Below are 12,139 nucleotides of genomic sequence, written 5' to 3'. Positions count from 1 at the left end.
CGAGGTTCTGTTCAGTGCCAGTGGACAGAGAAGCTGAGCTTTTGACATCCCTGGCTTAGGTGACTGTAAATGAGCAGCCTGCTGGCTTACATAGGACATACAGGAGGAGAATCAGGTTTGGGAGGAAAATGATTCATTTGGCTTTGAAAAGATTGAGGTGAGTATGGGACATCTATGTGGTAATAGCCAGTATGCAAATAGGTTTGAGAATTTGGAAGACAAGAGAGTGTCTGGGGCTAGAGACCCTCACCATGGGCATTGTGAGGTCACCGAGGCTGAGTAGGGAGAGAAAGGAAGCAGGAGGACAGAGCAGGACCCCAGGAAACCAACATTTTAGGTCAAGTAGAGCAGGATGGTCCAGGAAAGCAGACAGAGAAAGAGAGTTCAGAAATGCAGTGGGGAACCAGCAGGTCAGGCAGGCCAGGGCAGATTTCAGAAGGGAGGGGGGACAGTGCTGTCAGGTTCCTAGGGAGGGTGAGTCTGAAGAAGGCCAAAAACGAGGGGGTGTGGTTGGTAGAGCAAGCTCCCTGTAGCTGATGGGCTTGGGGAAGAGCCTCAGCTGGGAGGAAGGCTGCCCTTCACTAATGTGGGATGAGAGGAGCTGGGCTGGAGAGCCATCTGCCTGTGTCTCCTCGCCCGGTTCCTAGCCAAGAGCTATTTCACATTCTCCGGGGCACCTCTGATGAGGAAGAGCCGTCGGAAATGGAATTCAGTACCTGTTGATAGTCAGGTTCTGTGTTAGACGTTTCATGCAGATAATCTCACCATAGCCCCATGAAGTGACAGCATAATCTTCCCTTTCAAACTGAGGACATCAAGGCTCGGCCAAGTCACTTATTCATCTTTCCTCTCCACTGGCCAGGGCACAGCCCCCCAAACAGATCTCTGAAGAGCCAGCCTTTCATCTCTCACTGGCTCAAGTTCCTAAAGCTGATGAAGAAAAAAGATAGGCTTGGGCCAGATACAGGGTAGATTTCCACCACTGAGGCCTCCACACGAACAGTTAAATCAACGGGCAGAAAAGGGATGACATTGCACGAAGCGGCTTTCTTCTTCAGGAGCAAAGATTAACCAGGGAGGGGTGGAGGTGGGGGCTGGGAGGGGAGGAAGTTCAGCTCCTTCCATGACTTAGTTGCAAACCTACCTCCTAAACAATTAGACAGTTCAAGGCTGCTTGGGAGGGAATATACAGGCCCACGTTTTATTTCTAAGATTGGTGCTTGTCTTTAAATGAATACTTTTACAGTGTTTCACAATCCTCTGAGGTTGGTCTTATTACTAAAATCTGCATTTTAAAGATAAACAAACCTAAACGCAGGGACCTGGCCATGTCCTTTCTGCTATTTAGGAGCCAGGACTCAATTCATTATTCAGAACCCAGAGCTGGGATCTCTCTAACCCTGAGACGTGGATGATCCCACAAGGAATTCATCACTAATGACAACCCCACTCATGCACCCGTGGACCTTACAGTGGCTTTCAAGGCCTTATGTATCCACCATTCAGTTCCCCTGTTAAAGAGAAAATTAGCCATGACACCTGTTAAAGATGGGAAGGTGGACATCATTCAGGGGCTACTGAATGGGGTTTCGGAGTAAAGGAGACTCAACTCAATACAGTGACAATGGGGAGCTATAGCCCAAGGACCAGGGCCGGCAGCGGACGTCCGTGGGTGGAAAATTACTAAGATATCAGTGGTGGGGGATAAAGGATTTCATTAGCTATCAGGGGTGGGGGATTTTCTGCTAAACTGGCAGAGCATGATTCTTGCTAAAACTGGACTAAATGGGCCAAGGACAGAGCCCAAGGTCAGGGGCTAGTCAGAAAGAGGACAAAGGAGGCTGACTCAAGTTTGATCAAAGGAGACCGTCTTTGTCAGCCTTCCTGACCTCATCGCCAAGATGCTCCTTACAGGCCTCCCGTACCTAGCATGCTCCATCCTCAGGCCTTCCTGGGCATGACTTTCCCTGCAGGAATCAGGGCCCCACAGGTCTCTACTCACTCTTCGCTTCTCAGAGAAGCTTTCCCTGGGCCCCGCTCTGTGAACGCAAGTCCACGCTGCCCTTGGCAGCCCCCCTGCCTCTTTCCTATTGATTTTGCTCCACAGCACTTACCACCACGGAACATGCTGAGCGTTTTACTCACACATTTTGCTTACAGTCTGTTTCCCCCCCACAGGAGAATGTCAGTGCCATGAGGCAGGAACTTGCATCTGTTTTATTCACTGTTGCATCCCCAGCACCAGGGACAGCAACTGGCACATAGGAGGGGCTCGTTCTTTCTTGAACGAATTGGATGCCTGGATGATGGTCTCCATTAATATCCTCAATCTTGATTATCTATGTCAACAGCAAAGGATAACCGTCCCCAGTGTTGGAAGACCCATCCAGCCAACTCCTAATGTTCTTTATCATGCATTATTTCAACTTTCATCCAGTAACCCAGGAATTAGCTCTGATGAACCATGGAATATTTGCCTTCCATAAGAATTCTGCAGTGTTATGTGCTTAGGAGGGGTTGAAAAAAGGAAAAGGAAGCCAAGAAATATTGGAATGAAGAAACCACTCTAGGATTCAGTTTGCTGCAGAAAAATCCACATGTGTACAGGATCATCTTCCTCGCTCTCCAAAAGAATAGATGAGTCAGTCTCCCTCTCTCTCTCTCTCCCCCAAGAGAGCATGTATAAGAGACCCTTAGTAGGCACTCAATCCACATAAGCTGTTACTACCATCTATTATCATCATCTTCCCCTCCAGACACCCCATGTGGCGTTTCCCAAGTGCACCCCACACTGTTCCTGAAACTTGCCGTGCTTTCAGCTGCCACGTGCCCCTGCATGTGCTGTTCCTACACCCGGAAGGTTGTCTTCCCCCCACCCTGTCTCTGCCCACTGCCCCTTCACGTCTTGTCTCCCTGTTACTAGGGGGACACACACCCTTCAAGTTTCAGCTGAAACTGCCTCTCCAGGGAGGACTTCGGACTCCCCTGGGCAGAGTTAATCACTCCTCCAATAATGGCAGCCAATACAAGCACTGCGATTAGGTTGCATTATAATTGCTAATTTGTTCCCTCATCCTCCCCAGGAGAATGTGGGAGCCTGGAGGGCACAGACTTACCTTATTTGGAACTGTCTCCCCAGCCACTGACACATGTCCAACACACCTCAGGACAGGGGTGAATGATGGAAGACTACAGGCAGCCCGGGCACTGTCAACACCAAGGGAAACATCTCGCTGGGCAGGTGTTTCTCATTCCTCATCCCTTGCCTGGGAGGCTAGGGAAAGCCTGCTTCAAAGGCGCCCCGACACACTTGAGCTTATGAGCTTCCGGAGTGCAAGGTGCTCCCTCCCTCTCAGGGATCACACGTCTGAGGGCAGAGTTCACACAGGGTGCCTCTAAAGCATAAGCTGCTTTCAGTGCTCTTCCAAACCAAGAGCTGATTTTCAGACAGGGAATTTGAACCCGGCCCAGCAGACGCACATCTATTGTACCAAGCAAGACACCCCTGTTGAAAAACTAGTTAAACCAGCAAAACTTTCTACTTGCCTGTTCACATTGTCATTTCACTGGCCACAGTCATCTGGAAAGTGCCAAAGACAGGTTAGCAAAACCCCACCAAGGCCTTGGAACCAGATGGGGGAGTGGAGTCAGGGGATCATTTGGCCTGAGCAACAGGCAGGGGTTTTGTCTTTTTATAGCATCCCCAGTGGTAGATCCATCCCTAGCACAGACTCCACACCCATGAAAGATTTGATGAATGAATGTGCAACTTCACTGGGAAAGAAACAAGATGGAGGAGATACTGCAGCACTGTGGTTAGAAGTAATTCTTTAACAAGCCACCAAAGGCACGTCTGGTAGGTGAGCCTCCCACGTGGCACGCTCATGTAGCCACAGATAGTGACCAAATTGCCATCCAGGAGGGTGGGCCCAGTTAGCTTGAGGCCTTTGGGTTGACTAAGTGGAGGATGCATGTTCCGCTCTGGGCACAGAAGCAGAACTGCCCAGCTTTCCTTGTCCACCCTTTGTCCACGAAGCCCTCAGCGTCTATTTCAAAAAATACTGAATATTTAAAGAACATTTGTTACAGAGGGCACAGAATCATTAGAAAGCCAGGGGTGACCACATGCCTCCATTTAGCTTTGGCTACACTCCCACACATTTTTTATAAGTGTATTTATTTATTTTTGCCTGCCTTGGGTCTTCGTTGCTGCACGTGGGCTTTCTCTACTTGCAGCGAGTTGGGGCTACTCTTCATTGCGGTGCTCGGGCTTCTCACTGCAGTGGCTTCCCTTGTTGCAGAGCACGGGCTCTAGGTGTGTGGGCTTCAGTAGTTGTGGTTCGTGGGCTCAGTAGTTGTGGCTTGTGGGCTCTAGGGCACAGGCTCAGTAGTTGTGGCGCATGGGCTTATTTGCTTCAGGGCATGTGGGATCTTCCCCGACCAGGAATCAAACCCTTGTCCCCTGTACTGGCAGGTGGATTCTTAACCACTGCACCACGAGGGAAGTCCCTCACACATTTTTAAGAGCTAAAAACTGCACAAGACTTTTTAAGAGTGCTACTAACTGCTCCTTCAGGTTGCTCCTGCATGAAAATCTCTGCAGGTGATTTTCAACCATTTTAAAAGCTCAGCCATATGGGAAGGAAGCTAACATTTGTCTAGTGCCAGTCATATGCCAGAATGCATGAACTAGACACTTTGGGGGTATCATTTCATCCCAGGGCTGCACCATGAGGGAGGTGCTGGACCCCATCTGCAGGTAGGAATGGAGGCTCCAATGTCACGAGGGACTTGTCTAAATTCACCGGCCAACCTGTCCCAGGCTGGCTGACTCCACGTTGACTCAACACGCAGCTCGCAGATGAGATCAGAAAACACTCGTGATTTTAAGAGAACCAAAACCTTTTTTTTTTAGGTTGAACTATATTTTTATTCCTTTTAAAATTTTTTAAGCTCTTTATTGGAATATGATTGCTTTACACTCTTGTACCAGCTTCTGAGGTACACCAAAGTGAACCAGCTGTATTTATACATATATCCCCATCAAATCTTTCTGATGGATAAATTTTCCAGACCCTTTCAGTGGCTGACACATTAGTTTGGGTGTACTAAGTTTGGCCTGGCACAGACAGCAAGGGGACCTGTGACTTCTCCCAGGAGATAAGGTAAGGCTGAAAGCATGTTTTCCAAGGCCCCCTGAAGCCTAGCCAGTGTTTTGACTTAACAGTTTGAGGGACAATGAACTGTGTCGGAGAATGAGAGTGTGCTGTTGTGTTGAACAGGCCCCTAATGGGAATAGTTTTAAACCCCTTTTGCAAGTGGCTACACTGCACAGTGGCACCGTTTCTTGGAAAAATCACCCCATTGATACATCGCCAGGATGTAGGAGGAAGATGCACAGAATGGAAGAACAGGTTGGCATTGTCTGTTCCAACCAGCAAAAGCAGCAGAAAGACACGAATGCAGTAATTCTAACCTTGTTAAACTAAAAACATTCCTTGGGTCCTCGTGGGAAACTTTATTTTGCTTCCCATGGAGGAGGTGAATCAGCTTGTTTGAGGTCAGTCTCAATTGGAGATTTTCTTCTTCTACTCTCCATTTATTGGCACACGAGAAGACTAGACATAACCTGAGGATGCCAAGTAAAAATCTGGAGGTTTGGAATGAGTTTTATTTTTACAAGGTCTTCCTTTGGGTAAACCCATTAATAAACCTTTGACCCAGGGATTGCACTCCTGAGAATGAAAACACTAAAACTCCAGGCTCCCTGGGTTTAATCTGGCTCTAACACTTACCATGGACAAGGAAATTCAGTCATCCATGCTTGTTTCCTAATCTGTAAAATGGAGATAACAGAATTATCTACCCATAAGGTCTTTTGTAAAGAGTGAGCTAATCCATGTCACTAGCACAGTACCAGTCCCCTAAGCATAGAAAGCATTCAACTGTTTCTTATTATTACCTTAAAAATTGCTTATTATTACCTTAAAGACCCAATCACAAACATGGACAAAGCTTTATGCAAAGCAGTTCATGCAGCACTGTTTACAATAATGAAAAATCTGAATCTAAAAACCCCAAAGTAGGTGAATGACTAAGCAAAATAGGCTGCATGTCTGGTCCGGAAAGATGAGGGAGCCATTAAAAATTCTGGCTTAAAAACAAATTTTTACAGTGTTTATAATGTAATAAGTGGGAAAAAGCAGTGTAATAATTGCATATGTGGCATATTTACAACAGTATAAAACAAAAACCAAGAAACAAAAATCCCATAAATAGGGGGAAAAAAAGAATGGCAGGAAATACATGAACATGCATTAGGGTGCGTGAACTCTATGTAATTTTTAATTTTCTGTTTTGCAAAGTGCTTTATATAGTTGCATGATTTTTTAGAGTAAAAATATAGAAAATAATATTTAGAATTATGGTACAGTTGTGCTTTTTGAGTGCAACCCTGAGGCTCAAGGGTTGCAGAACTGAGCGCTACTTCTGTTTGTTATTATCTTCAGAGAAGAGGACCTGAGGGATGCAGGGTAGACAAAATCACTTTTCAGACTTTTAAGTGATGGAGAGTTGGTCCTCTGGTCCCTTCAGTAAACAAGCTTGGGTTTTCCCTCATTTAGGACACATTGTCCAATGTTTTCACACCAATTTCTCACCAACTTTGCCCTGGTTCTAGCTGACCCTTGGTCAGGGAAGCCAGTGAGGCCAAGGAACTGAAAGTCAGGCTCCAGCCAGTCAGTGAGAGCCACCTCGGCTTTCATGGACCAGATCAGCTTGGTGAAAACCAAGTCCATCCTAAAAACACTTTATTTTCAGTCTCTCTTTTCCACGACACCATCCTCCAACCCGTCTCTCCCTCTCTTCTTTCATTCCCAAGACCTCTTCCCATCCCTACTGCGAGCCCAGAGCTGTGCCGCGGACAGGGGTGGATGAGACTCAGCTCCTGCCTTGAGAGGGCAATCCCTGGTCACAGACAGAGCAGACAAGCCGATGCATCCCAATGCAACATGACAGGGGCCATCAGTGCTGTGGAGTCAAAGGGGCTTGGGGCTGGCCTGGCCTGGCTGGCATGGGTGGAGGTTTGGACCCAGCAAATGTTTCCAGAGCTGGGAAGGGCTGGGGTAAAGGCATTCCAGGCCGAGGAACAGCAAACTACAAAAGCACAGTTACGAAAGCACAATGAGGGCAAGATGTTGTTGTGAGGCTGGTCTGTGGGGTTCAGCATGGGAGAGGATCAGGAAGTTAGCGTGTGAAGAGGCCACAAGAAGGCAGTTGGCTTGAGTCATATAGACTCAGTCAACGGAAGTTTTGAAGCAGGGGAGAGACTTGCTTGGATTCCTTCAGGAAGATAATGTTGGTAAGTGTGGAGGATGAGCTTGTCTGACGGGTGTGATCAGTGGCTGGGGTACAAATAAGGAGGTGGCTGCAGTAGTCTGAGAATTGCTAACTAGGACTTTTTAGGGCCCTGCAGTGGGAAGTGGGGTGAGGAACCAGATCAGGGAGCTGGGCCTGAGGTGGAGGTGACAGTTCTGGCTGACCGGTTGGATCTGGGGGGTGAGAGAAATCAAGGATGTAGCTTGCCATTAACCAAGATAGGATGCTTCAGAGAAATGGGTTTGGTGGGGGGAATAATGAAAGATAATGCACTCGGTTTGGGACAGGGGGAGTAAAATGTTCCGGAGATGGGGAAGGAGGGAATCCGGGCAGCTGATTAGAGGGGTCTGGCCTTCAGAAAACAGATTTAGGCTGGAGATACTGATAAGGAAGTTGATATAGCACAGAAGTGGGCAGATGCTCTAAAAAGAGATGAGGTTGGGCTTCCTAGGTGGCGCAGTGGTTAAGAATCTGCCTGCCAATGCAGAGGTCATGGGTTCGATCCCAGCTCTAGGAAGATCCCACATGCCGCGGAGCAACTAAGCCCGTGTGCCAAAAAAAAAAAAAAAAAAAGAAAAGAGATGAGGTTACCCTGGTGGATTAGAGGACAGAATTCTTGGGAATAATAATGCTTCAAGACACTCAATCTTCAAAATTAGACTTGACGGAGGTTTGCCCGAGGGTTTTCTGAGGCTCTAAACTGCGTGAATATTTGTTTTCTTTTCCACGTGCATGCCTGACAAATTTTCAGTTCGTTTTTTTCGATTCATTTGTTTTCGCTGACTCTGACAATGCTGTGGTGCAAAGTGAATAGGAGGCTTCGGAACTGGATAGGTCTGGGTTCCTGTCCCAGCTCCCTGACTGAGCCTGAAGCAGTTAAAGCTCTGTTTCCCACACTGCAGAAGAGGGAGAATGAAATCTAACACAGAGTCGTTACCTTTGCAATATGTGTGTCTGCTTGGTAACAAAAAAGCATGTAACCTCTATCCTACAGTATATTACATAAACTAAACTAAAAGGCTTCTCTGGGGTAAAGATACATCATTTATAAAATTTATAATCTTTAGGACCAGACTAGCATATTTTAAACTGAAAATGTGGTTTGATTTTAGTGTTTGCACTGGTTCTGGCAATTCATTAAAAAGTGGACTAGAAAATCCTAGATGTCGGGACTTCCCTGGTGGCGCAGTGGTTAAGTATCAACCTGCCAATGCAGGGGAAACAGGTTCGAGCCCTGGGCCAGGCTTAGTTACTCCCACATGCCATGAAGTAACTAAGCCCATGCGCCACAACTACTGAGCCTGCACTCTAGAGCCCGCAAGCCACAACTACTGAAGCCCGTAAGCCTAAAGCCTCTGCTCTGCAAAAAGAGAAGCCACCACAATGAGAAGCCCATGCACCACAACAAAGAGTAGCCCCCACTTACTGCAACTAGAGAAAGCCTGTGCGTAGAGACACAGACCCAAAGCAGCCAATAAGTTAATTAATTAAAAAAAAGAAAAGAAAATTCCAGATGTCAGGGCACATTTGTTTTTCTTCCCATCCTGACTTTAAAAAAAAAAAAAAAAAGGCTAGTATACAAATTACACATGCTAGATGAGCTCAGGCTTTGAAAAACGCATTATCATCTTCACAGTCATCTAATTTAGAGACAGTGGAACAAATCCAAGTAACAATTTTATTTTAGTCTACAGCACAATTTTTTACATACATTTTAGTGGTTTTGATAGTGGTACTTTTGAGCAGACTTTAAATGAATCCACAAAAGTTAATACATTTAAAATAAAACAAGAGGCATCCAGATGTTCAGAATCATGCAGAAAGGGTGGTCTGGTTGGTGTTATCACTGGGTACCTTGCCTATTTAAGAATTCATCAGCAAAAGGCAGTTCTTCTGTTCTTTATTCCCATATAATTTAACAAAGTCAGAAAGTTCTAAACATACACACACAAAATAAACCCTCATTTGAAGCTACAGCAGTACAAAATTTCAATGAATTGAATTCAATGCACTGTCAAACCAACAATTTCAATGATCAAAACCATCACTAGAAAACACGCAATATCAGCACCTGATCTAAAGGCAAGGTTATCTCATTTATTAAAATAACAACAGGAGATTAACCAACAAAGTAACTAATATGTTAATCTTAATATAAGACACTGAATAAAAACCATAAACAATATATTAAATACCACTCCACTGAGCCAGGATATAACCCATGGATGACAGACACATCTGTCAAATAGTGCTTTAAATACATTTCTGTGAAAAAGAAAAGAGTATCAGGAGATGCAAAGGAAAGGTAGAAATGTGAATTTATGCATCTAGTTCCATAATATAAAGCTAAGTGACAATGACTTAACCACTGGGCACCAAACAGGCATGACCACTATTCATTGTACTTCATAACGCTCTTTAGGAGTTTTCAGTGGATGGCCAACCCAACAACACTCTCTTAATACAGACTGGATACTCATCCGCTGTTGAAAAAGACCCTGAAGAAGACATGGCAAAGGCATAGAGAAAAAGTTGAATCTTTTGAAAAAGTTAATGATATCAAAATACTTTTCCACTGCTGGGAAACCAAACTAGGTCAAGTATATGACCCAAAGCAGCACGGAATTCAGAGTCAGAGGCTGGCAGAAAAGTTTTGGAAAACTTGTAGTTTTAAAAATTGGCAATCCTCCATGCTTAATAAAACTATCAGAAGAGGTATAATGTTTGTCCATTTGTGGAATGTTTACAGCTTGCTGCAAAAATTCACATGATGAGGAACCGCAGAGATGCGCTTCAATGAAGTATTTTTTAAAAATTTACAAAAAACTGAAGTTTCTATTTAAAAAATAACCACGTTATGTCAAGATGAAACATGGTAAAAAGTAGTGTAAGTTCTGTCCATGATTCTTTACACAGCTAATGGGAAAGTGATAGAAACCATTTTCTCTTAAAAAGAAAGTTTTGTTATTGCACTGACTTTTACAACCTGACCTAGTAATTTAGAAAAATCATGTAGTAAAATCTGTAAAATTAAAATACAAAATTCTGGTTTGTAAACATCAGTTGGCCAAGTCTATCCAGAGTCCTTCATGATAGTGGGATGGAATGAATAATTAATTCACTACCTTATTTTTATTTGCTGTGAGGGGGAAAATTCCAGAACACAGCTTTTACACTTTCACAGTAATTATATTCAAAAGATATAAAGAAAGTCAGTGCAGTTGTCTTTTTTTTTTTTTTTTTCCTCTGTGCAATTTTCAGCTCTTACCCCACTCTTAAGTGCCATTAATTGAAATAATACTGGTTTGGAGACCTAGTACAGATTGGTCATAAATGTCGCATAAAGTCTGCAGGACTTCGGTAAAGATATTTCCAAATGGCATAGTAATGCACTGCAGCTGCCGTGGCCACGAACAGGTGCCAGATGGCATGGGCAAATGGAATGATACCATCGCTCTTGAAGAACACAACTCCCAGGCAATAAATTAAGCCCCCACAGGCAAGTTCGTGAAGTCCGTCGGTGTTATTCTGTCAACAGAGGAAAAAAATTAAAAGGTTTTGATGTTACTCTGATATGACAAGCTAAAGAGATCATTGCAATTCCCCCTAAGTCTCCTGCCTTTCTAGACAAATGAAGTAGCTCTGCAGAGGCAGAATCCTGATCTGTGAACATGAACTACATGTAAATCACCTAGACACCCTCTGAATCAGCCGCCTTGATTTGGCCAAGCAGTCAGGTTACAGGTCCCACGGTAAAAAGCAGCACCTTCTGCTCACCTATAGCATGTTTAAGTAGACTGCAATCGCATCTAAAACGAAGAGTTCATTTTAATAAAGTATAATCCTTGGCTTTCATCTTCCTCTTTAGGAGGCTTTCTTCCCTACTAAGGCACACCCATGCCACTCCATTTATAATCCACATCTCAGCCTGGTTTTCACTCCCTTGGTCCTCCTCAAACACTGTTCTACACTAAGTACCTTCCCCAGAGTCTTCCCTGGCTTCTGTGAACTTACGGCTTCCTTAAGGCTGACACAGGAAAATCACAGCTAGGAGTGACCTCTGAGATCTGAGACCATATAGCACAATATATTTACTAATCTTCTAGATGCTGTCAGGCCTTTCTGTCTTTGTGCCTGGGAGTTTCTTAGCTTAGGAAGAAATTGTCAGGTGTGCTTTAGCTCAAAAAGGAGAATTTATAGGCTGCTCTCGGTTTTCAAAGACCTCGACCCGTTCTTCCTAGGTGGCGCAGTGGTTAAGAATCCACCTGCCAATTCAGGGGACACGGGTTCAATCCCTGCTCCAGGAAGATCCCACATGCTGTGGAGCAAGCCTGCACTCTAGAGCCCATGAGCCACAACTATTTAGCCCATGTGCTGCAACTACTGAAGCCCACGCACCTGGAGCCCGAGCACCACAATGAAGAGTAGCCACCGCTCGCTGCAACTAGAGAGAGCCCATGCGCAGCAACGAAGACCCAATGCAGCCAATAAATTAATCAATTAATTTATCAAAAAACACAAAACAAAAAAAAGACCTCGACCCATCTACAAGATTAGACTGGGCTGTATGAATGAGAGGGGAAGAGAATAGAGTTAGAGCTTAAGAAGCTGACAGAGAAACAAGTCAGGATTTCTGGGGATCAGGAATAGAAAGGTCCCAGGTTCTGTGGGGTGAGTAGTGGAAACCTAAGCCAAATTGTGGCAAGGCCTTGGAAGGGGACAGGTGTGTGGGTGTCCCAGAGGCCTGGGCACTGATGGCTGT

General features: G+C 45.0%; 1 protein-coding gene across 3 annotated transcripts in view; it reads right to left on the bottom strand.

Moving 5' to 3' along the window:
- MMD (monocyte to macrophage differentiation associated) overlaps positions 1 to 12,139 on the bottom strand; it is a 57,707-nt gene that overhangs the window by 19,794 nt on the left and 25,774 nt on the right. For 2 of the 3 annotated variants that reach the window (XM_057716759.1, XM_057716761.1), the window contains one exon: positions 9,042 to 10,905. The exons of the other annotated variant lie outside the window; for it this stretch is intronic. In XM_057716759.1, the coding sequence (XP_057572742.1) occupies positions 10,705 to 10,905 (201 nt within the window). In that variant the 3' untranslated portion in view covers positions 9,042 to 10,704. Of the gene's footprint in view, positions 1 to 9,041; positions 10,906 to 12,139 lie in introns of those variants that run through there. 3 annotated transcript variants of the gene reach the window in all.

The sequence above is a fragment of the Hippopotamus amphibius genome, chromosome 17 (genome assembly GCF_030028045.1).
Source record: "Hippopotamus amphibius kiboko isolate mHipAmp2 chromosome 17, mHipAmp2.hap2, whole genome shotgun sequence".
In the NCBI taxonomy this organism is placed as follows: domain Eukaryota; kingdom Metazoa; phylum Chordata; class Mammalia; order Artiodactyla; family Hippopotamidae; genus Hippopotamus; species Hippopotamus amphibius.
The sequence above is the reverse complement of the archived record's forward strand: the minus strand, read 5'-3'. Positions and strand labels throughout refer to the sequence as shown.